The following is a 25,735-nucleotide window of genomic DNA, read 5'->3' on the forward strand; positions in this document are numbered from 1 at the left end:
AATATGTCACATTCATAGATTGAAAGACTTAATATTGTAAAGATGTCCATCCATTCTTCTAAATTCAGTGAAAACCCAATCAAAATCCCAGCAGGGAGGGTGTGTGCACGCACGCAAATTAAAAAGCAAATTCTAAAACTTATACAGAAATGCAGAGGATCAAGAGTAGCCAAGGCAAGCTTGAAGAGGAAGAAGAAAGCTAGACGACACACTTTTCTACGTGTATGCCAAGCCTCGACTTTTTGTAAAGTGGATAACTACTAAAGAAATAGATATTGGATGAGTAACGTTTAAACCATTAGAGTATAAGAGGGTAGTAAGGAAAACAATTTAATAGAAGATAGGAAAAAATAACAGAGGCACAAAAATCTTGGTTAACATAAAGTACAAAGTTAGATGGTAAAAATCAATGGAAAGATGTCAGGAATCACAGTAAGTGTAAATGAATTGAACCTGTCAGATGAAAAACATATTGTCAGATTTTTAAAAAATAATAAAAGCTACTTCTGAACTGTTTGTAAGGGAAAGACTTAAAAATAAGGACACACAAAAATTTTAAATTAGGAGACAGAAAATTCGGTATATCTACTGTAATACCAAACAAAATAGACTTTAGGGCAAAAGCATATTTTTAGGGTTAAAGATAATCATTAATAATAATAGGAACAATTTACCATGAAAATATATCTTTTCTACATTTATATGCACCTAATATCATTTCAAAATGAGATTACAGAGAGAAATTGACAAATCACAATTACAGTGGTAAATTTTAATACAGTGTATTCTAATAGTGTAAGATCAACTCAGATCAAGTAGATCAAAAATTAGAAGGACATGGAAGATTTGAAGCACACAATTAACATGCTTGATCTAGTGGGAATATCTTCAACTCTTTATCTAACGATTAGAGACTGTCCACTTTTTTAAGTATATGTAGATTAATTACAAAAGTTGACCTTGTACTAGGACACAAAGCAAGTTTCAAAAAACACTAAAAGATCAGTATCACATTGTCCGTATTCTCTGATCATGATGCATTAAGCTAGATATATACAGCAACAGGATAACTTCAACAAAACATACATTTGGACCTTAGAAAACATTTCTAAATAACTCATGGGTCAGAGAATAAATTCTATGAAGATATGTAGCCACATCGACCTCCTTTCTGACCCTGAACCCCCCAGGAAAGCTCTCACATCAGTGTCTTTGCCCATATTGTTTTCTCTCCATATTAAAATTCATACGATGGAGCTAAAGAGATACTTAGGGGGAAATTTACATCTGTACACGCTATTATTAAAAAATGAAGAGAAAAATGACTGAAATCAATAAGCCATTAAAAATCTTAGCGAACTTACTAGCAAAGTATCTAAAAGAATTCCTGCGTCACAAAGTTTTCATTATACTCATTTTCCAAGGGTGGTTTAATATCAGAAAATCTCCTAATATCATTTACCACCAAGCCTCCAGATATGGGTATGCAGGTTGTCACAGTACTGAGCTGCCAGGTGTCAATTAAAACAAGGAGCCAAACTGGATGTAACAGTGAGGCCTTTATTTACTCCTGCAATAGTATAAACAAGAGGCCACACAAGAAAGGATGCCAGCTCCCCAAAGTTCCATTTTCCCCCGTGGAAGCACGGAGGAGGGTTAGATGAACCAGGGAAGTGGGGAAAGGAACTGTCTCACTGCCCAGGGAGGCCTGGACAAAGGCTCTTGGTGTCCTATGGACCTGGGGCCGTGGGGAGGGAGGGCAAGGGTAGATGCAGAGGCCTCTGAGCCCCGTCCTCCCCAGTGGAGGCCTCTAGGCTAGGGATGCAGACATTGCAGACGTTTGTAAGAGCATGGCCAGCGGAGGGGCAAGGGGCTGAGTCCTTGACTGCAACTCCCTGCAGATGGCCATGCACTGGTGCGCACCCAGTCTGCTGTGAGGAGGGCAGCTTCCTCGGTGCGGGCTGCCTTTGTAAGTGCCTATGTTCAAGCCTGAAAGATCACACCTACTTTTCTGACCTGGAGCCGACTCCTCACAGGGTGTAACCTGCGTGTGGGCATCTTGCTGAAGGGCTGAATGGGGCTGAAATGCAGTTCAAGCTCTGCTGCCAAGCTACGGTCCCTGGCATGGGGCTACGTCCACCAGGAGGAGGGAGCACCTTTTTCTCATTTACACAAAGGTACCATATGGGCTATTGATGGCCCTGCTCACATTAATAAACTAAAGAATAAATATCTTACAAAGTCTTCGATAGAAGAGGCCTGTGATAAATTCAATACTCGTTTATGTTTTAATAAAACAAACTAGGACTAGAAGGAAATTTCCTTAACCTAATAATGTATATTTAACTTAAAATATATACAAACCTACGGAAAACATCATATGTAATGGTATAATCTTGGAAGTAACCTTTTTAAAATCAGAAACAAGACAAGACTGCTCACCGCTACCACTTGTGTTCAGCATTACCCAAGGGGCTTTGTCCAGAGCAGTAAGATAAGACAAAGAAAAAAGTTAAGCATTCCAAGAGAAGAAACAAATCTGTCGTTAGTCACAGATTAACCATTTATATAGAAAATGTAAGAAATAGTCCAATGAAGTAATGAGAGTTTAGCAAGGTTTCTGGGTATAAGATCAATGTACAAAAGTCAATGATGATACTTTCTACAACAAGAGAAGTATAATGTACCTAGAAAAATATAGAACATTAGATGTGCAAGACCTTTGTAAATAAAATGATAAAACTAGGTCAAAATACATAAAATAAGATCTAAATAGACAACATGGATGAACATGGAGGACATTATGCTAAGTGAAATAAGCCAGACACAGAAGGACAAATATTGCACAATCCCACTTACATGGTGAATCTAAGATAGCCAAATCATAGAAACAGAGAGTAGAATGGTGGCTGCCAGGGGCTGGGGGAGGCGGAAGTAGGGAGGTAGTAGTCAGAGGGTACAAAGTTTGGGTTATACAAGATGAATAAGTCCTAGAGATCTACTGGGCAGCATAGCGCCTGTAGATATCTATATAATATATATAACACTGTATGATTCACTTAAAAGTTTGCTGAGATGTGCTCTTACATTGTGCTCTTATCACAATAATAATAAGACGGCAGGATAATACTTTTGGTGGTGATGGATAGGTTTATGGCATAGATCGTGGTGATGGTTTCATGGGTATACATTTATCTCCAAACTCATCAAGTTGCCTCAATAATTATGTATGGCTTTTTGTATGTCAAAAGATAAAGTAAAAAGACCTAAATAAATGGACATATATATATTGTGTTTGTAAATAGGAAGACTAATATTTTAAAGATAGCAGATGTTCCCAAAATAACTTAACCTGTAAATTCAATTCCAATTAAAATTTCTATGATTTTTTATAGTAACTGATGACTGTTTCCAAAATTCATAGAGGAGAGAAAAGGTCCCAGAGAAGCTAAGAAAACTTAGAAGTCAAACAGGTAAAGGGGCTTATACTCTGAAATATCAAGAACTATTACAAAGGTGTATTAATTAGAGTGATAATGGGATAGAAAAAGACAAATAGACCAAAGAAGCATAAGAGGAAGCCTGGAAACCCATTCATGTGTGCACAGAAATAATACATGAGAAAGTGGTGCGTTTGTTTCCTGGAGCTGCTGTAACAAATTACCACAAATTTGGTGACTTAAAACAACAAATTTATTCTCTCAAGTTCTGGGGGCCAGAGGTCTGAAACCGCGGCGTCCACAGAGCCTGCCCTCTGGGGCTCTGCAGGAGAATCCATTCCTAGCTTCTAGGGGCTGCCTGCACCCTTGGACTGTAGCTGCATCACTCCTGTCTCTGCCTCCCTCTTCACAGCGCCTTCTCCACTGTGCATGTGTCCTGCTCTTCTGTCTGTGTCAAAGCTCCCTCTGACTTCCTCTTATCAGGAAACATGTGATTGCATTTAGGGCCCACCTGAAAAATCCAGGATAAGCTCCTCCTCTCAATAGCCTAGAGCCTTAACTTAATTACATCTTTCACCGGATACTATAACATCCACAGGTCGGGGAGACTAGGGAGTGACTATATCTATGCAGCCACGGTCCAATCCACTACAGATGGCATTACAAAACAGAGGGAAAATGATGGTCTAGTCAATAAAAGCGCTGGCACAATTGGTTTTCCTAAGGAGAAAAATATTAAAATTACTTATACCAATAAAAAATACTTTTAAATTTTAGAAAAATATCATTTCAGGTAGGGAAGGATTTCCTAAACATGACACAAAGTGCAAATCATAAAGAGAACACTTGCCAGATTTGTCTATGGTGTAATTTAAAATATCTGTGCAACACCCATGATTTTTTTTAAAATAGGCAAAAACACAAGCTTAAAACCATGAGGAGATAGTTACAACTCACATAAGTGACAACCTCCTACAAATCTAAAAGAGACAACCCCAAAGGAGGGAGAAAACAGTAAAGCATACAGTCAATCCACAGGAGGGAGACAGGCAGTCCTGGGCGGGAAGCAGGCCGAGTGGCTAGGAGGGGGATTGGTTTGTTCCGGCTGCTATAACAAAGCAGCACAGGCTGAGGTGCTTGAACAATAGAAGTTAATTTCCTCAGTTCTGGAGGCTGGAATTCCAAGATCAAGGTGTCCAGGTTTCTTCTGAGGCCTCTCTCATTGGCTTGTACGTGGTCGTCTTCTCCCTGTGTCCCCACCTGGTCTTCCCTCTGTGTCTCTGAGTCCTAATCTCCTGGTTTTACAAGGACACCAGTCAGATTGGATTAGGGCCCATCTCTTGACCTCCTTTTACTTTAATTACCTTTTTAAAGGTCCTATCTCCAAATATAGTCACATTCTGAGATCGTGGTGGTTAGGGCTTCAACCTAGGAATTGGGAGGGACTTAACTCAGCCCCTAACAGAGGGTTTGACTTTGTATAGAGATAGGAGCGGGGTGTCAGAAGAGGCCAGTTTCTGGGTGTACATTGGAGACAGAACCCGCAGATTCCAAAGGTGTAGGGTAAGATAGGAAGGAAAGGGAGGAATAAAGGATGACCCGTGCATACTGGCCTTGAACATGGGGGTGGATGCTGGTTTCATTTACTGAGATGGTGAAAACCAGGGGAGGAATAAACATGAGGGCTGACCCAGGATAGAGCCCCGAGGCCTTCCAGCTTTTAGAGATTGAGTAGGAGAAATGGAGCCCAACAGAAAACTGAAAGAGTGGCTACAGAAGAGGAAGCCAGTAACTCGCAGTATCTTGGAAACTGAAAGAGAAGAGCCAGCACTAAGTTCTGTCGATTCTACCATTTCCTATCTCTCAAACTCACCCTGATTTCCACTCTGAACTTGACCTCCACCCTGATCCCACTCCAGCAAGAACCAGGCAGTGGGAGCCCTGTGTTCCAGGTGCAGGCACAAAGGGATGCATTGTCGCAGATAATACAGAAACAACAATAAAACCCAGTCTTCTTTTTATTATCACACGTACTGACAATTCTAAACAATGTGGATGATAAAATACTTCTCTCTGAAAAAATAACTTATTGGTCTAACTTCTAAATAATTGCTGTGGTTACTTAAGTTTCAAATGGCACATTTTTATTCCTTATCCCTTAACAAACCTTGTACTTCGAAGTTAATTCTGGGAAATCAAAGTGATACAGCGAGCTGCCATGCAGTTGTTTTGAAAGTAAGTTCTTAATGGTTCAGAATCATTAAAGCTCGTTTTAGGTGCAGTTCATATATTCAGCCTTATGATAATCCATATTCCTGTGTTTCAACAGTAGATTCACAATCAGCCAGGAGAACGTGGCGATTATAAAGACAGGAGACATGGAGCATGAGTTAGAGTAATTATGTCATTCTATGTGACGACTTGGAGTTTTACTTGTGTTTAAAATTTGAAACAGTGAAAGAGTACAAAGTGTATGGTACAATATTTTTCTGTAGCAAGTGAAAATTTTAGTTCATTCATGAAATATTTTACTGAATTTAAATATCTTTAAGTTGAAATTATCTTTTTAAAGTGTTAATTGTTGCTAAACTAAAGAACAAATCAAGACAATAATGATTGTTATTGGTTACTATGTGATTGTTACCAAAAATGATTTTGTCATATAGGGGAGGAAGGTGTTTAAAAAATCTGCTCCCTGGGTCAGATACTCTAGTTATGACACCAAAATACTCAATATTTCATCTTTGAATATAAATATATAAAGACAAAGCTTACCACCTCCTGGAGTGGTCGCTATCCTTTCAGTTTGAGAACTTGGTGAGGAGAAAGAATTGGAATTTCTTCTGGCTGGTACGGAGGGACGCTCGGTGCCGGGCAGAGGGAAATACCAGACGAAACGTGGCAGTCTTCATATTAAATTCACTCATGGCTCCGTCTGTATTTTCACAGAAATGGCTCATTTGTAGAGTTTTATTTTGCTGGGTTTCCTTGAATATTTTCTCCTTTTTCAAAGCCTAAAAAGTAGCAATTTCCTGATCCTTCTCCCCGGAGCCCTTCAAGGAGTTTTAGGAAGTCGAAGAGAGTAAATTGGAGAGTTGGGCTGGTGCTTCCCAGCCTGGCTTGAACTGGGACAGGCCACATCTACACACAGAGTCCAGGTGTTGTGGGCTGGGTTGCCTCCTCTCAAAGTTCATACATTGAAGCCCTAGCCCTCAGGACCTCAAAATATGGCTGTATTTGGAGACAGGGCCTTTAAAGTGGTGACTAAGTTAAAATGAGGCCGTTAGGGTGACCCAAATCCAATATGGCTGATGTCCTCATAAGAAGAGGAGATCTGGACGTACAAAGAGACACCAGGAGTGCCTGTGCACAGAGGAACAGCCATGTGAAGAGGCAGCAAGAGGGTGGCCATCTGCAAGGCAAGGAGAGAGGCCTTAGAGGAACCCAGCCCTGCTGGCATCTTGATCTCCACGACTGTGAGACAGTAAATTTCGGTTGCATAAGCCACCCAGTCTTTAGTATTTTGTCATGGCAGTCCTAGCAAACTAATACATCAAGGTGGCATTTGTCTGAAGTGAGGTCCACAGCTAAAAACTGTTGGGCAGTTACTGGAATGGAGGACAGAGCACAAGCTTTGAGACCATTCCCCTGGGTTTGAAGCTCAGCACTGCTGTTTGTTGGCAGATCAGTTGTGGGCAGTTTACTGAATGCTGGGAACCCAAATCTGTGTCTGTAAAATGGAGGCAATGACCACTACTTCAGGAGGTGGCAAGTGGACGACAGGGGGCGACACAGAGCCCAATAAGTGTGGGCAGAAGCATTCCCCAGGAGCTCAGCCTGTGCAAACACTGCCTCAGCTCATGGAGATTAAACCCTGCCCAAGTGGATGACACTGGGGAGGGCTGGAAGTCACTGGGTTTTGCAATAAAGGGAGGGTCGTTTTCAAAATGTTTGCCAAGTTATTAAAAGGTTTTGCTAAATTTGCCTGTAGTGCTACTTTGAATGATTTGGGAAGATTAAAAAGTAGGCGTATTATCTCTGCTTATAAAAATAGGATATATGTATACATATATTATAGAAATATACCTATACTATAAATATAGTAAATCTGTGTGAGAAGTGCAGGAGTCTAAAGAAGAAAACAACTCATAATAAAACCACTCAGAGACACCCACTGCCCAATTTCAGCCTGTTTTCTTCCAATATTTTTTTCTGTTGTCTTTTTTTTTAAAATAGATCAGTTTTGTGCCATGTCTTTCCCTGAACTTTTAACCATGGGTGTTTCCTGTGTCCTTACAAAGTCTTAAAATTCATTTTTCCTCCTGCCCCATTGACACCACTGCGGCAACAGGCTCTGCTGTGAGATGAGAACTGGGAAAATAGGTCTGGGTTGGGGCGGGTGTGCAAACATCTTTGCAAAGACTTGTCACTGTAAGGAGTCCCTGGCAGGAGCTTGGAGGCTAAGATGATAGGCCTGTACCCTGCAGCCCATTGGGGGGACCTCCCCATGCCATCTGGGTTCCGTTACTCTGGCCCTTTAAGAAGGGAGTTGGAACTCGGCAGGCCTGAGGCAGTGGTCTCCTGGAAACTGAGGGACAACGAACTGAACTGCGGCAGAGATTTGGAGGGCGAGGTGGGGACTCTCCTCGGCTGGCTCCTCAGGTAGGGCAGGGACCGGGTGGATGTCTCCTTCCTTCCCTCCTCCGGCCCCTTGCCTCTCCCTTCTCCACAGTTCCTTTCCTGGGCCCGCCTGTCTTCTAGAGCCTTCCTCCTCCCGGCCTTTCTGGGCCCTCCTGTCAGCACTCCTGCTCCTCTGCTCCAGGCTGCCTTCAGTTCTGGAAAGTTTTTCTTATAAGAGTTTCTTAGTTGATTTTCAGGTGAAAAAAGATTTAAATATTCTGTGAACAATGATGATTTGATCATCAAATTTCCAAAGTGTCCAGTTTTTATTTCTTTCTTTTGCTAGTACCTCTAGAAAAATGGTAAATAATTGAAGCGTTAATAGATAACCATGTCTTGTCCTGAAATTAAGGTGATGTCTCTAGTGTTTCCCCATTAAGCTTGACCTGGTGTGTTGACTATTTCATTTAGATCCTTAAATGAATTTACATAGAATTGTTCCAGGTGTGAATTTGGTAAAGAATACAGAATATTTTGCTTTTTCAATCAATTTTATCGTTTATAATACAATTGAATCTATCCCATTTATGGTTTTGCTACAAAAGCTTTCTTCTAGTGTTATTTCTATCACCTCTTTTCTGTCTGTTTTTAAAGCTTTTCTTCCCCTATGTAATATTTTATTATATGGTTGGTGTTTATTAACCAAGGTCCCCAGGCTCTGTCAGTTACTTGGGAAAAATAGTACTTATTGACTTTGCCACAGTTATCTGCCGTTCCTCCTTCCTCCACACTTTAGAATGCATTCCAGAGTTCCTGTCCTAATCTACTGTGATAAAAAATGCTTTTGTTTCTATATTCTGTAGCCCTACTTTGAAGCATTATAATATTTGCATACGATTTTGTTGCTGTGATTATTTCAGTTAATTGTTTAAGCAAATTAAATGTTTATCACAAAGCTTTTTCTCTCATGACATCCCAATTATGAGCCATTTATTTTGGTTTGTCTCTTGGTCGTCTGGATTATGTCTTCCAGTGGCTTCCCAGAAAGGGTAATGAATGTCCAAGCATGAGTGGGAAACATGCAGTGAGTTGTGTGACTAACCCACAAGTACCCCAAGGAGACAGTTGCTATGTTCTTATCAATGAACAAAGTCAAAAAGGTGGGCAGAGGGAAGGATTCATATAAGAAAATAGAGAAATGGGAAGAGGAGAAGGAGGTGCCAGTCTAGGAGGAGTGAATTTCGTTTTTCTAATTAAGTAGCTGGAATCTGTCAAAGAGACCAGTTTGGGCAATCTGTTCTAGAATAGATTACCTAGGTCCTTAGAGAAAATAATTTCAGTTATTTGTGGATTTTCCAGAAAGTCTTGAGATTTAAGCTGTGAGGGACATGTGACAGCTGTCTATAAACCTTGTCTGCCAGTGTCCTGGTAGCTCCACCTTAGACAGGCCAGGATGGCGCCATTTCCCTCAGCAGAATTTCTGTGAGAGAGAGACTTCCAGATCATTGCAGGTTTGAAACGTCTTTCTGTTGCCATCACAGTTTATAGAATTTTCTGGTCTTAACATTTTCCTTTTAAAATTCTACAGATATTGTTCCAGTTACTCTGGCATACGATTTGCTAGGGAAATCTGCAAGCCACTTGATTTTTTTCCTTTATATTCTGCCTAAATCATTACAGTTGTTTTTTTCAAAGCCCAGAGAAAATGATTTTACCATGATCTTTATCAGCCATCTATCTGTCTATCTCTCTTTCCATCCATCCATCCATCCATCCATCCATCTATCTATCTATCTATCTATCTATCTATCTTTCTATCTATCTATCAATCATTTTTGGAATTTAGTAAACCACTTTAATCTGTAGATTCACGTTTTCCTTTGTTTCAACAAAATATGGTTGTATTTTTTTTCTCTGTTGTAGTAGTTTTGTTTTCTTCCTCAGATATACCAATTATCCATATGTTGGATCCCCAATGCAGGCACCCATATTTATATTTTCTTTAGTTGCTTTAACCTTTTGGCTTTTTCTTTGTGTTTCATGTAGAGTTTTTCATGTCTGAGAGTGGCTTTTTATTGCCAAAGGATTTCTTATTTATATTTTAAGTTGTATTAGTTTATGAAAACAACACACTTAAAGATCTAGTTTTAATTGTTTTAAATTTAAGTTTATAAATATTGTAATTTTATTTATATATCTAATGTATTTTATAAAAAATGAGAACAAATTTGATAAACTCAAAATGACGGAACAAATTTATTTCCCTTAAACATTTGGTCCTGGTTTTACTCATATTTATTGTTATTAAACATTTAATTGGCATTTATAAATTTTATATATTTGATTTTCCTTTTCTATTATTTGCTAATTTTTTTTGAGCAAGTTGTAGAGTTGCACACAATTATAAGATCCCATGTACCCTTTACCCAGTGTCACCCAATGGTAACATCTTGCAAGCTAGGGTACAATATCACAACCAGGATATTGACATTAATACAATCTACCAATTTTATTCAGATTTTCTCAGTTCTACTTGTACTCGTGTGTGAGTGTATTTACTTATATATAACTTTGTTACGATTGTAGGTTCCTGTATCCAACACCACAGGCAAGATATAGAACACAAGGATTACTCCTAGAGTTCTTTTAATTACACCCGTCTCCCTCCTACCTCCTCTCCTCTCCTCACCTCCTGTTCCTAACCATTTCAACCACTAATCTGTTCTCCATTTCTACAATTTTGTCTTTTCAAAAAGTTTATACAAATGGAATAGACTAAGTAACATTTTAGGATTGAAATTTTGACTGTCAAATGTGTGTGTGCAAAGTTGTTTATTGCATTTATTACACTTTTGATGTCTATAGGGGCTGTAGAGATCTCCCCGGTTTCATTCCTGAGATTGGTAAGTTGTGTCTTCTCTCTTTTTTTCCATATTCTTTTTATTAGAGCTTTGTCAATGTTACTGATATTTTCAAAGAACCAGCTCTTTGTGCTATTGATTTTCTCTATTGTTTTTCTGCTTTTAATTTCATTGATTTCTACTCTTGTTTTATATTTTCCTCCTTTCTGCTTTCTTTGGGTTTATTGCTCTTCTTTTTCTATTGGTTTGAGACTTTTCCTTTTTTTCCTAATGGATGCATCTACTCTTGAGAGGGCTCAGCATTGCTTACTGTGTCCCACAAATTTTGATATGTTCTATTCATTTTCATTCCATTCGATGTATTTTTTTAATTTCCCTCATGATTTCCTCTTTGACCCATGGATTATTTAGAAGTGTGGTGTTTAGAGACTTTTCTAAACATTTGGAGACTTTTCTGCTATCCTTCTGTTACTTATTTCCAGTTTGATTTCATTGTGGTCAGGGAACACACCTGGTATGATTTAAACTCTTAAATTTGCTGAGGTTTGCTTTATGGTCTAGGATATGGTCTGTCACGGAATATGTTCCATGTGTATTCAAAAAGAAGGTGTATTCTGCTATTGTTGGTGGAGCATTCTATATTGATTAGATCCTGTTGATTAATGGTGTTGTTGAGTTCTTCTATATCCTTGCTGATTTTCTGTCTAGTTATTCTATCAATTGTTGAGAGAGAGAGATATATCAAAGTCTCTAACTATAATTGTGGATTTATTTATGTCTCCTTTCAGTTCTATGAGTTTTTGCTTTACATATTTTGCAGTTCTTTTGTGCTACACATAATATAAAATGTACTTAGGATTGCTATGTCGTCTTGGTGAATTGACCCTTTTTTTTTTTTTTTAATTTAACAGAGACATCACTTTTTTTTGTTTGTTTTTGGTGAGGAGATTGGCCCTGAGCTAACATCTGTTGCCAATCTTCCTCTTTCCTTTTTTTTTTTTTTATCTCCCCAAAGCCCCAGCGTGTAGATGTATATCCTAGTTGTAGGTCATTCCAGTTCCTCCATGTGGGATGCCACCACAGCATGGCTTGATGAGCAATGCGTAGGTCTGCCCCCAGGATCTGAACTGGTGAACCTGGGCCACTGAAGTGGAGCATGAACTTAACCACTTGGCCACTGGGCTGGCCCCTGACCCTTTTATCATTATGTAGTATCCCTCTCTGCCTCAGGTAATGTTCTTTGCTCTGAAGTTTATCTTATCTGAAATTAATATAGCCACACCTGCTTTCCTTTGATTAATATTTGCATGATCTTTTTCCATCCTTTCAACCTGTCTGTATTTTTATATTTGAAGTAAGCTTCTTGCAGACAGCAAATGGTTGAATCAGATTTTAAATTATCTCTGTCTTTTAATTGGTGTATTTAGAACATTTATATTTAGTGTAATTATTGAGATACTATGGTCTAAGTATGCTATTTTATTTTTTGTTTTCTGTTTGTTCTCTCTGTTTTTCATTTCTCAGTTTTCTTTGACCTGCCTTTCTGTGGGTTACTTAAATATTTTTTGGAATTCTGTTTTGAGTTATCTATAGTATTTTTTAAATGTCTCTCTTATATACCTTTTTTAGTGGTTGCTCTAAGTATTACATAATTTATCACAGTCTTCTGGTGTCATGTTACCAATTTGGGTGAAGTATAGAAACTTACCTCCCTTTACATCATTTTACCCTCCTCCGTTTATAATATAATTGTCATAAATATTTTCTCTACATACATTTAGAGCCACATCAGACAGGGTTATAGTTTTTGCTTCAACCATCAAACATAATTTAGAAGATTCAAGAGGAGAAGATTCTATTGTGTTACTTATATCTTTGCTTACTGTGTTCTTTCTTCCTTCCTGATGTTCCAAGATTATTTCTTTTATTGTTTCCTTTCTGTGTAGAAAACTTCTTTTAGCCACTCTTTTAGGCTAGGTCTCCCAGCAACAAATTCTTCCTTCATCTGAGCATGTCTTGACTTCTTCTTCATTCCTGAAGTATATTGTCACTGAATATAGAATTCTGGGTTTGTAGTTCTTTTCTTTCAGCACTTGAAAAAAAGTTGTGCCACTTCTTTCTGTCCTTCTGGTTTCTGATGAGAAATCCACTGTCATTCAAATAATTTTTCCCCTATAGGTAAGATAAGATGTTTTTCTGGCTGCTTTCAAAATTTTCTTTGTCTTTAGTTTTCAGACATGTAATAATGATGTGTCTCAGCATGGATTTCTGTGGTTTTGTTCTGTTTCTTGCCTTTTGAATGTGTTGGCTTATGTTTCTTCCCAGATTTGGGAAGTTTTTAGTCATTATTTCCTCAAGTACTTTGTAAGCCTCACCCTCTTCCCCCTCTCTTTCTGAGACTCCAATGATACAAATGTTAAATCTTTTTATTATAGTCCCACAGATCCCCTAGTCTCTGTTCATTTTTATTTTCAGTCTATTTTCTCTCTTGTTGTCAGATTGGGTAATTTCTATTGTTCCTTCTTCCAGTTCACAGATTGTGTCCTTTTCCTCTTCCATTCTGCTATGGAGCTTTTTATTTCAGTTGCTGTATTTTTCAATTCTAACATTTCCTTTTGGTTCTTCTTTATATCTTCTATTTCATTGCTGAGACTATTTTTTCCTTTATTTAAAGTGTGCTCATAATTGCTTGTTGCAGCATTTCTATCATGGCTGCTCTGAAATCTTTGTCAGATTATTTAACATTTCTGGCATCTCGGTGTTTGACCTATTGACTGTCTTTTTTCACTGAGTCTGAGATCTTCCTAGTTCTTAGTGTCAAGAGTTATTTTTTATTGAATCCTGGACATCTTGGTGTTATGTTATGAGAATCTGGATCCTGTTTATATCTCTGTCTAGTTGTCTCTCTCTGACACCACTCCAGCAGGGGTATGGGGACATTGCCTTGGCACTGCCAGGTGAGGGTTAATATCTGCCTGGTTCCTGCTGGGTAGGGGTTAAAGTCCGGGTCCCCACTCAGCCTCCATTGACAGGGGAGGTGGGGCTCTTCATTCCTGCTGGGTGGGGGTGGGAGTCCTGGCTCCCCACCGGGCCTCCTGGCTCCCGACCGGGCCTCCATGGATACCTCCCTGACTGGGAGGGGTAGAAGTGCCTTGCTGCTGCTCCCCACGGCCTCCACTGACACTATGGGGCGGGGTGACCTCTTGATCTCTGGGTGGTGGTGAAAGTCCTACTGTCCACTAGGCCTCCTCTGACAGCACTCCAGTGGCAGTAGGGGGGCAGGAAGGAGGGTGCCTTTTTACTGCTGGGTGGAGGTGCAAGTCAGGCTCTCCAGTGGTGCTACTGACGCTGCAGGCAGGGGCTGTGGCTCATTACTGCTTGCAGGGCATGAAAGTCTCAGCTTTCTACTTGGCTTTCTCTGATGTCATCTTGGTGGGAAGGTTGTGGCACTTCATTACAATCTGGTGAAGGCAAGAATTTAGGGTCCTGAGCGGCCTTTGCTGGTGTGAGAAGGGATGGTGTTTAGCTGGGGAAAACAGTAGTTATTGTCTCAAAGTGTCTCTGTCTTGCTGGCCTTCCCCTTTGACTAGAGACATAAAAGGCTTTTGTTGGGGTGGAGTTTTTTGTTTTTAATCTGTGTCCATTGGTGTTTCCTGGTTGCTGGCTTCTTCAAGCTCCAACTCTGGGAATTTGAGGCATATAGGAAACTTACCACTTCGTTGTTCCTTGGCACCCAAGGTCCCTAGCTGGTCTGCCTTCTTCTCTCCACCTTTCAGAGTCTCCTTATGTTTGTTTTATATTTAATGTCCAGAGTTTTTAGTTGTATTTAGTGGAAGGAATAGGGAAAAATACATTTATTCCATCTGCCCAGAAGTTCTGATTTTCTTCTTATACATATCAAATGGATGACCTGGCAGACTATGAAACAAAACCTTCCTATGTGCTATATTTAAACAAATCTTGTTGATATTAAAATATTGTGAATCCAGTCCTCTTTAATATTATAATACTGTTTACAAACTTAGCCAAATACTCTTGCATCTGCCCATCTAAAATTGTAAGTCAGTTCCATTCACTGTCTAAATTGGAATCACCACGTAATGAATTAGATTCTCTAATATGCTGAAACTATGTAAACATTACAAGGACTTTCGATAACAAACATAAACTGGATATTCTTAAACCTAACTTTAAACATGGAGAGAACAGATTGTCGTCTCAAGCACGCTGAGGTTACTGGGCAGACAATGCAGTGCCTCTATTACCGTCTCAGGCAGGGTGAGGTTGCTTAGAGTAAGAAGTGACACTGGGACACTGGCTCTGCGGCTTCAGGTGCCAGCGTGACCCTACCGTGGTAAGGAAAGGTGCCCTGGGTTGTGATTTAGGGTCACTATGGCAGCAGAGGACTCTAGGTCCATCCCTTCAGATGGGACTGTGCAACCTCACGTCACCCACATTCAATCCTTTCATAATCTTTCAGTCGTACCTCTCATTTCAGATGAAATTCTACAGCACACACCTAGCACGCTTCTCTACCTGATTGCATTCATCCAGTTTATTTAATTCCTGACTTCTCTATCTGGCTACTGGCCACAGTGCCAAGCAATTCTAATGACATTCTAAAGACGGAAACTCTTAATCTTATGGTGTTTAAGAGCATGGGCGTGGCAGTCAGGCTAGATCTGTTTTTGAGTGAGTTCCAACTCTGCACTCAGGAGCTGGGCACCCTCGGCTAAACCTCAGTTTATTCCCCTACAATAAGGGCAACAATCCTCATCTGAAGGGGCCGCAGCAAAGATTAAATGCATGCAGTTTAGATGGCGGCTTTGTGTAAATAGTAGTTATCTTCACTTTCTCAAGCCTGTACGTTGTGTCACTCATTTGTTTTCAGCAGGCTGACTAGTTTTTGCGGCTTCCGGGATGAACACGATTGCCTCTTTTAGGTCTTTCCATGGCTTTCACAGTCTCTTTCATCTCAATCTGTTGTGACTTGGAAATCAGGTTTTCTTTGATTTCCTTGGGAATGTGAAGCAGTTGTTAACTGAAATTTTCCTCTCTTTTCTCAAGAGAATCGTCTGATATCCTCTTACCCTCTGTCTTTTTCCTGCTGCGCTCTTTTTCTTATTTTTCCTGTAGAATTCTGCGTGTCCTTTGTGCTGCTTTTCTTCTATTTACTCACCTCTGACTGGGGACCATTCTATCCTCACGTGCTGTTTGTCCCAAAATAGTGTGGGGACATCACTTTGATGCCCTTCCCCTTATCTAGGCATCCTTTGATGACCTCCACAGATGGTGGAGGCCTGCAGGCTGACACCTTCTTCTGTTCAGCCTCTGAGTTACTCGAAGAGGGTGTGGTAGACCTGGGTTCACAGGCAGCCTTCCTCTCTGAGCTTTGTTTCTGAGGTTCTCTGAATGTTGAACTCCTCTATCACAGGCCAGCTCTAAAGAGGTGGGGTTTTTTGTTTGTTTCCTGGGTTTTCAGTTTGTTCGTCCACTTTGGGAAGAGATGGCCACTTTATTGAGAAAGTTGGGCCTTTATTTTCTTATTCAGCATGCATATTTCTTCCAGGTCATATCTGCTAAGTGGGCTTGCCTCCCGCCTTCCAGCTCCCAGTCAAGGAAGCCTGGTCAAATAAAACAGCGCCATTGTGTGGCCATCAGCATTCTCTCGAGGCCTGCTCCCACTTCAGTCACGCCAGTGTGGAGTGTGGGTGGGGCTGGCAAAGTCAGAATCCAAATGAGTTCCCCAGTTCTTCTGCTGCTCTCTCCCTCTGCCCCCCAACGGCCTTGATGCCTGCTAGGCTGGAGGCTGGGGCAGGGGCCCTGTCAGACCTTTGGAATCTCCTCTCACAACCATGACCGAAAAGGAGATTCATGACTTGGCTCCCTGAGTTCTCTTTGCATTTGGTTTTGTCTTTATTATGGGTCCTTTTTATTCTTGAAATACTATCTTTCCAGATAGTTTTTGTAAATGTGATACAATACCACCATCTTTTTTAGAAATACTCTGGGAAAAATTGCAAGAGAACAAAATGTATCTTAAGTTTTCTCCATTTTTCTGTCCCAGGCCTCTTCTCCCAGCTGGCCTTTTGAGGCACACTCTCCTTCTGACTGCTCACCCGTATCCTACTGCAGGACCCGCTCAGACTGCCCCACCCTTGCACTAAATTCTGGGTCTTAAATGCTGTTAGCTCAGGGCCCTGCTTTGCTCTGGGCTTCTGAATTCAGGATGACCAAGAGCTTACATTTCAGCACTTTTCAGGGAAGAGGAGGATTGCAACCCTGGCCTCCATCCCAAGGGCTGTCCCATAGCAAGAATTTCAGGTCCTATTTAAGGTGGGTGCTAGAGTTATTTGCGGATGTAGCAAGGTGGTATAATTTGATGGTCTACAAATCACCATACTAGTGGCTACCCCGCCCTGTTCCCACAAGGCTAGTACAGCCTGTCAGTAAGTGACGTCTTGGTGTGAGTTGGACCTTTTTACAGGTTTCATCAGTGAGGCCCAAGGACAGGCAGTGATGGCAAAGGGTGAGGAAATACTTGGTGCCCCGAAGCGTCCTTCCTCCTCATTCCTCTGTTACGTCCCTAGGGAGGGGAACAATGTACCGGAAAATGTAGGAGCCACTCGAAAGTGTTTGCTGGACTTAATTGATCCTCGAAGAGACTGCTCTTAAGGGCAAAAAAAATCAAAAGCACGCCCCTCTGCGTTTCTGCGATGCCTCCCCCGGGCCGCGCGGGGGCGCTGTGGCTCCGCCGAGGCCCGGCTCGGGGTGGCGCGCAGCGTCGCGCAGGCTGCTGGGGACCCTCCGGGCGGCGGCGGCGACGCGCGGGGCGGCCGCGGTGAGTGCGGCGGGCGGGCCCCGCGCCCTGCGGCCTCCGGCTCCCGGCTGCGGAGGGCCGGGCGTGCCCGCCGGGCAGGCCCGAGAGCCCCGGGGAGCGCTCGAGCGGCCCAGGGGACCGTCCCTCGCCCCGCCGCCGCCTGGCCGGGGCCCTGGGCACGTCCCTTGCCCGCCTCGGAGCCTGGCTCCTCCGAGGGGGAGGCAGAGGAGAGACCTTGGCCGCGAGGGGCTCTCAGCGCCCACGGTGCGGGGCCGGGGGTGGGCGCGGGGCCCGCTCTAAGCCCGGCCGTGTCGTCTGCTCCCCAGGCTCTCCCTCTGTCACCCTGGCCCTGCTCTGCTTGGACGGCGTCTTCCTCTCCGCGGCTGAGAATGACTTTGTGCAGCGCATCCAGGAGGAGCTGGACCGCTTCCTGCTGCAGAAGCAGCTGTCAAAGTGAGCGGGGGCGAGGGAGCTGGAGGGGCGGCGGCCGGGGCCGCTCTGCTGCGAGCCAGCTGTGCCCCCTTCCCCGGGCATGCATCCGTGGTAACTGGTTCGCAGCTGTCCCTGACCTTGGCGTTTAGGTTTAATAATTTGCTCTCTGGCATCTTTCCTGTGTAATTCTGAGTATCACCCCAAGACTGAAGGGACCCAGAACAGGAATGGGCATGGGACCAGTAGCTCCCTGTGATAACCTCTATGTTCAGGCCCTTTGTAGTTGGCCGGGGGCCCACGGGGGCAGAGGGAGCCTAAGTGTTGAGCTACTTTTAAACTAGGTGTGGACCTGGTGGGGGTCAGACCCCAGGGTCCGCACATGGAGCCGCTGCTCAGCACTCCTTCCTGTCCCTTCCCAGGGTACTTCTTTTCCCCCCACTCTCCAGTCGCCTCCGGTACTTGATCCATAGGACAGCAGAGAATTTTGATCTTTTGAGCAGCTTCTCTGTTGGGGAGGGCTGGAGGAGGAGGACGGTCATCTGTCACCTGGACATCAGGTGTGTATCCTACCACCTTGGAGGGCCCTCAGTGTTTCCTTGTGGGTGGTTGGGTGAGCTGGTCAGCCCCCAGGAGGGTGGAGCTTGTCAGGATCCAGGGCGGGGAGCCCCCAGGCTCACTGCTGCCTTTACTCAGCAGTGGAGTAGATGTACATTGTTTACGGAGATCATTTAGCAAAGTCAACTTTGTACGCATTGGGCCAAGAGAGGGAGAGAGAGAGAACGCGCATGCGCGTGCCTGCGAGTGAGCAGATAAGCCGTGAGGGCCTCAGCCCAACATTCCTCTCAGCGAGCTCGTGCTCTGGGGCCATGGGCTGTGAGAGGCACATCTGAGCTTTGTTGCCATGTGCATCTTGCAGGACCTTGTCATAATGATCCTAGTGTTTAGAGTTAGACATTTCTCTAATAACATAGTTCCTAGTGCAAGTACTTAGCTCACCCCGTGTGTAACTGAAGACTCAGCTATCTCTAATTTGGTTTCTAACACTGGAGGGGGACCTGACTGCTGTGGGCTCATTCAGAGGTGGCATTCAGCCTCCACTATGATGGCTTCCTAAGGTATTCTCGGGCCTCACTTTGGCTTTGGTTTTTGCCTAATGCTGACTTGAGAGCCTCATGCCTGAATGGCAGGTAGCTCCAGTAAACCGTTTTCCTTGGGGCCCAAACACCGCTCTGATCACCTCCTGCTCCTGCTGCAGGTTACCCAGTTCAGATGGACTCTCTGGCCCCTGCCGCCCTCCTGCCTCCCACCCTAGCAAGTACCAAGGTCCTCGGCCCACCTCAAACCAGGGAGTGGCTGCTGGTCCCCGAGGAGCACGGGCCGGCCGGTGGCATCGTGGACGTAAGCCAGACCAGGCTTTGTATGTGCCCCGGGTACTGCGCAGGCAAGAAGAATGGGCACCACCCCCTACCCCAAGGTTCAAGGGAGATGCTTCAGCTGGTGGCCTCCCAGAAGAGCCTGGAGATGTTGGTGTTGGGGACCCCAACTCTGATCAGGAACTCCCTGTGTTGATGACTCAGGCAACAGAGGAGCTGAAGGGCCTAGGCCAACATTATGAGAATGAGCAGCTGCTGGACTCAGTTGGCACTGAGCTCCCGGGCCCTGAGAGCCACTCAGGGACAGGAGACAGGTTGGAGACGGCCACCCAGCTTGCATCCAGTCTGCAGCTGGGTTTGCAAGAGGGGAACGGGAGTGAGCTGGAGAAGAGCCTGGCAGCAGAGGAGGAAGAGGAAGAGGAGGAGGTGGCAGAGGAGGGGCCTGGCAGCTGCGCCGAGGATGACTGCAGTGACCTGCTGCAAGAGGTGATGAGGCTCGTAAGCCCAGCAAAGGGAGGGCAGAAGTAGGTGGGTTAGTCCTGGGTGGGTGGGGACCAAGGGGTGTGGTGGGCAGGGGGCAGGATTTGCTGGCTGAGCAAGGCTGGGTGTTGGCTGATAGGGGTCCCTTAGGAGATGGGGGGTGGGGAGCATGAGGGCCTTGCCCAAAGGAGTCAGGACTGACACAGTAGAGAGGAGGAGTCTCAGGATATGGGGTCAGAGGTGTGGATTTGGGTCCCAGCTTAACCAAGTAGATGTTTGACCGTGGGCAAGTCATTTTGCTTTTCGAAGTCTCGGTTTCCCCATCTGAAGAGCGGATAATAATACTTGTTTCATAAGGTGATCTAGATAGGGACAGGATGTATATGGAATTGCTTTGTAAGGGACTACAGATGTTGGTCATGAAAACTGAAGCCTTGTCTTAGAAATCTCATTTCCTTGGAACTGCGGGTCTGCCCCTGAGACTGGCTGTGCTGTTCAGTTGGGAGGGCTGGCATCTTTTATTGCTATTTTATAGATGAAGGATGCCGACCAGAAAGACTTGCTTAGTATCACATTGTTAATAAGGGAAGGAAGATCCTGGACTTGCCCAGCTCTGTGCCTTACTGACTGCAACTTTGGTCAGAATTACTTAACTCTGATTTACAGTGTCCCCATCTGTAAAGCAGTATGTGGAGTATAGTTTTCAGGATTCTATGAAACAAATGTGTGTAAGTGCCAGTCACCCAATGAGGACTCCAGAAAAGTAAGTTCCCTGCCCTCAGACTCACGCTTCTCCGTCTTCTAGCCCGGGCTGCCATCATGGTGCCCTTCCCAGACTCCTGCTGGGCGTGGCTCCATGGGAAGCCACCTGTGGTGCTCGCTCCCCGTGGACCCAGAAGCCTGCAGGACTCTCAGTGTGCTTTTAAAAGCAGGTGTTTGGAGCCCTGTGTGTCAGAGCTCCCCTCGCTAAAGGTCTGATCCCTCCCAGATAACAGACAACCTGACGGAGAAGGAGATTCAGGTAGAGAAGATCCACGTGGACACGTCCTCCTTCGTAGAGGAGCTGCCTGGAGAGAAGGACTTCGCCCATGTGGTGGAGATCTATGACTTTGAGCCGGCGCTCAAGACTGAGGACCTGCTGGCAGCATTTTCCGAGTTCCAGTGAGTACTGGCCAGGCTTTAGGGAGGCAGGGGATGCGCGGTGCTCGCCTCGAGAGAGGAGCTCGGACATCCCTTTGTTGTTGGGGATGCTTGGCCTGCCCCTCCCCTGGTACCCAGCAATCTAGAAAGAGGCAGCAAGTGGCTGTGGTTGCTCTGGGCTCCCTACTCCTGGGCGGTTCAGCCTGCTGGCCAGGACTGTGCAGAAAAGGAGAGCCAATTTTTTGGTTCTAGACACATTCCGGAGGCCTCAGACCTGGTCCTCCTGGGCCGCGGCCGCAGACCTCCATCCTTGCCCCGCCCCCCTGCACACCTTCATGCCTGCCACGACCTGGTGGGGCCCTCCATCAGCATGCAGGACGTGGGCGGCCCACTGCCTCTCCTTGTTCCACCTCCCAGCCACCCAGTCAGTCAGCTGAGGGCCATCTCCAGGCAGGAGCTATTTCTGGAGTGAACTGGGTTTGAGCACTCTGAGGCAAGATGGGAGCCAAAGGGACATATTGAGAGAACAGGCTTTTGTTTCCAAATCCCTTGGACCCAACTCTGGTCTTTTCTCCTCCTCCTCTTTCTTTTTAACGCTCATTTCCCTCTCTAGTCCCCCTTCTCTTTTCCTGCTCAGGCTTTAAAAGTCCCTGTCTGTGGCTTGCTTTTCTGACTGCTTCCTCAGCAGCCTGAGCTGGAGGAGAGGTGAAGGGGCAGCTCGGTGGGGCACAAGGGACCCTTTGCTCTCAACCCCCTGGAAGTGTGGCCAAACCTGGGCCACCGGTGGCTTCCTCGGCCAGTGTGGGCAGTGCCCACAGAGGAGCTGTCCTCATGGTCCCCAGACTCAGTGGTGCTTTCCTGAGCAGTAGGAAGAAAGTTGATCGGAGCGGTAACATTGGCGTGTCCCCACCACATAAACCCTTTTGTCTCCAGCCTCGGACCCCATGCCCTTGGCCTGGCTATGACAGTGCCTGGAGGAGCCTTCTTCCCCTTGGCATTGTGTTCTATGAACTCCTTGAGTCTGGCTTCTTCAGTTCTAGGAATCAGGGACCCACCCGATCGACAGGGTGACATTTGTCTTTCTGAGGCTAACCCTGTGGTCTGCAGGGGAAATGTGCACAAATGCTGTCTCCTTCCCGGGAAGATAGGGCCTCATCCTGGGCTTGCACTGTTTGAGGGCTGGAGGCGGGGCACTTCGTTTTGCAGAAAGGCTTTGCCATTGGCTTTTGTAATCAATCATCTCCTCTTCTCGGCACAGGGAGAAGGGGTTCAGGATTCACTGGGTGGATGACACGCACGCACTCGGCGTCTTTCCCTGCCTGGCCTCAGGTAACGTGGCTTCACGGTGAGCTTGGCCCCTTTCTCTGGCCACCGCTGAGAAGGGAAGGAGCTTTGGTTTCCCTGGTTGGAGGGTCACCCATGTTCAGGGTGCAGGTTAACCTGAGCTGGTGGCCCGGGAGCTACTCCCAGCCACCATAGCCAGAAGTCCAGGGGGCAGAGTGGACTCTGGGCCAGGAAGCCCCTGCCAGCTCCGACATGCTGCATCTCTAGGCAGCCCAAGTACTTGGGCCCAGCACAGCCTGGGCAGTGGGGGCACGTGCCCCAGGAGGGTCTTGAGTGGGGAAGGGCAGAGTTCGTTTTAAGCTCCTGGGCTCTAGAAGGCGGGAGCCTGCGTCTCCTGGCGTCAGAAGCACAGGCCCCTGCTGTGGCTCCTGACCAGCAGAGGGGAGCGTGGCAGCCTGGCCCTGCGCAGGCTTGCTGCCTGAGCAAAGTGACCACAGTGCAGGCCTGGGGAGTCTGGGACCAGGCAAGCAGATGGTGGGCGTCTCCTGCCCAGCCAGGGGGGTCAGGATAGCCCTGTCCCTGGGCCGTGGATGGTGCGCAAAGCGGCTACGTGGGTTTGGGTGCTGTATGTGTTCCTGGGCCCTGAGGGGCCTCCCTAGGAGGTGGAGGGGATGGCTCCATGTCTGCTTTTTTTCCGTAGCTACTGAAGCCCTGACCAAGGATTTCTCAGCACTCAAGATCCGGCCCCTCACACAGGGAACCAAGCAGTCCAAGCTGAAAGCCTTGCAGAGGCCAAGTAAGGACTGGCTGTGCCTGTTGCAGCTATCTGCTCTGACCCCCAGGTGACGGTGGCCAGTGGGGCACTCCTCCCACCACCCTGGGGCCTGGGGTACCCAGGGAAGAAGGGTGCTGTTGGGGAGAGCTGCCTGCCTGCCGCTCTCTTCCGCGCTTGCCCTCCTCTTCACACCTCTTCTGGGTGTTGCCCAGGAAAAAGCTTGGTCTTTCCTGTAGGGCTGTGGAAACCAGAGTTTGCAGTGGGAAAAAAGAGCGTGGGTTTGGGGTTAGCCCTGGATGTAACTCTGGCTGTCACTCATTCAAGTTGACCTTGAGGAAGTGACCTCATGTCTGAGTTGGTTTCTTTCTCTGTAAAATAAGCAGACCATGCAGAGTAGACTGGAGGAGTGAGTGAGAGCCTGGCAGACCTGCCTGCAGCAGCGAGGGGCACGCAGAAGGTGCCACATAAACGACAGCTCCTCCCCGTTCCTCTTCCCCTTCCAGAAAGCATGATGGCGGCTTTTAAAGGCCAGTTTTCTGTGGCTCCAGAGCAGTGGCTGGCAAAACGGGCCTGGAAGAGGCCTGCTGAAGCCATCCACGCTCCTGTGGGTCGTGTGGCCCTGGTCCCAGACTGCTTGAGGACAATGAATATCTTGTCTGTGAGCCCCAGAGCCCAGGTGTCCGACCCTGACTTGGTTTCCCTTTCAAAGGGCCCTACAAAGCAGGGAGCTGGCAGGATTAGCTCCCCACAGAGGGAGAAATGCCGAGCACAGGGAGCTGGCAGGATTAGCTCCCCCCACAGATGGAGAAATGGGGAGCACAGGGACCTGGCAGGATTAACTCCCCCACAGTTGGAGAAATGGGGAGCCCAGGGAGCTGGCAGGATTAACTCCCCCACAGATGGAGAAATGCGGGGCACAGGGAGCTGGCAGGATTAACTCCCCCCACAGATGGAGAAATGCGGAGCCCAGGGAGCTGGCAGGATTAACTCCCCCCACAGATGGAGAAATGCGGAGCCCAGGGAGCTGGCAGGATTAACTCCCTCCACAGATGGAGAAATGCGGGGCACAGGGAGCTGGCAGGATTAACCCCCCCACAGATGGAGAAATGCAGAGCCCAGGGAGCTGGCAGGATTAACTCCCCCCACAGATGGAGAAATGCGGGGCACAGGGAACTGGCAGGATTAACCCCCCCACAGATGGAGAAATGCGGAGCCCAGGGAGCTGGCAGGATTAACTCCCCCCACAGATGGAGAAATGCGGGGCACAGGGAGCTGGCAGGATTAACTCCCCCCACAGATGGAGAAATGTGGGGCACAGGGAGCTGGCAGGATTAACTCCCCCACAGATGGAGAAATGCGGAGCCCAGGGAGCTGGCAGGATTAGCTCCCCCCACGGATGGAGAAATGCGGGGCACAGGGAACTGGCAGGATTAGCTCCCCACAGATGGAGAAATGGGGAGCACAGGGAGCTGGCAGGATTAGCTCCCCCACAGATGGAGAAATGCAGAGCCCAGGGAGCTGGCAGGATTAACTCCCCCACAGATGGAGAAATGCGGGGCACACAGAGCTGGCAGGATTAACCCCCCCACAGATGGAGAAATGCGAGGCACAGGGAACTGGCAGGATTAGCTTTCCCCACGGATGGAGAAATGCGGAGCCCAGGGAGCTGGCAGGATTAGCTCCCCCCACAGATGGAGAAATGCAGAGCACAGGGAGCTGGCAGCATTGGGTCCGGACCCCACAGGGGCCCTGGAGCCCTAAGCAGGCCCCTTCTCTCTAGCATATGGCCACACAGGGCACAACTGCGCCTTAGAGGCTGGCTCACATGGCTTCTCAGGCTGCTTTGTTGCTTGGGGGACAGGCGGCCGTAGCCTCGAATTCAAGCCCCCACCCTATGGGGCTTTCTTTTCAGAGCTCCTGCGTCTGGCAAAGGAGAGACCACAGACCAACACAGCTGTGGCCCGGAGGCTGGTGGCCCGGGCCCTGGGGCTCCAACATAAAAAGAGAGAGCGGCCTGCTGTCGAGTCTCCTACCTCCTTGAGGCCCTGAGAGGCCCACAAGCCTGGATGGGCACCCTCAGGACTAAGCAGGTACCCGAACACCACAAGCCTTTACGGCCACCAGAACAGCCTGCGCCATCATCAGAGCATCACCGTGGGGCGTGGGGCGCTTTAGTTTGGTCTAGTTCCAGAGTCAAGAAAAAATAAAGACTTGAATGTTGTTATAATGTGATTGTTTTAAAATGTGACCGTCTGCCATGGGACACTAGGAAGTGCTGTTTGTATCCCATTTTGGACCTGGGGCTGCAGAAGCAATTGGTCACTCTAGGAGACTGGCCTGCAGGATCCCAGCTGGGCCTTGAGGGCATTTTTGCACAGAGCCTGCCCAGTTGGGGGGTTGTCTCCACCTGTTGCGTGACACCTGCTCAGTCTTCCCCCAGGCCTTGTGTTGTCTGTTGGTTACGAAAGTGCTCCTTGCAGAAGTAGACAGGAACAAAGCCAAGAGGTGAA

At 46.1% G+C, this 25,735-nt stretch overlaps 1 protein-coding gene across 1 annotated transcript; it reads left to right on the forward strand.

Annotated features, from left to right (window-relative positions):
• Nucleotides 1-17,440: 17,440 nt before the first annotated feature.
• Nucleotides 17,441-25,452, forward strand: R3HCC1 (R3H domain and coiled-coil containing 1). Its single transcript, XM_070609407.1, has 9 exons — nucleotides 17,441-17,450; nucleotides 17,616-17,762; nucleotides 18,068-18,194; nucleotides 18,593-18,730; nucleotides 19,429-20,032; nucleotides 21,015-21,187; nucleotides 22,425-22,495; nucleotides 23,151-23,246; nucleotides 25,138-25,452. The coding sequence occupies exons 1-9, from the start codon at nucleotides 17,441-17,443 to the stop codon at nucleotides 25,272-25,274; spliced, it is 1,503 nt and encodes a 500-aa protein (XP_070465508.1). The 3' UTR covers nucleotides 25,275-25,452.
• Nucleotides 25,453-25,735: the final 283 nt, after the last annotated feature.

The sequence above is a fragment of the Equus przewalskii genome, chromosome 2 (assembly GCF_037783145.1).
Source record: "Equus przewalskii isolate Varuska chromosome 2, EquPr2, whole genome shotgun sequence".
Classification (NCBI taxonomy): domain Eukaryota; kingdom Metazoa; phylum Chordata; class Mammalia; order Perissodactyla; family Equidae; genus Equus; species Equus przewalskii.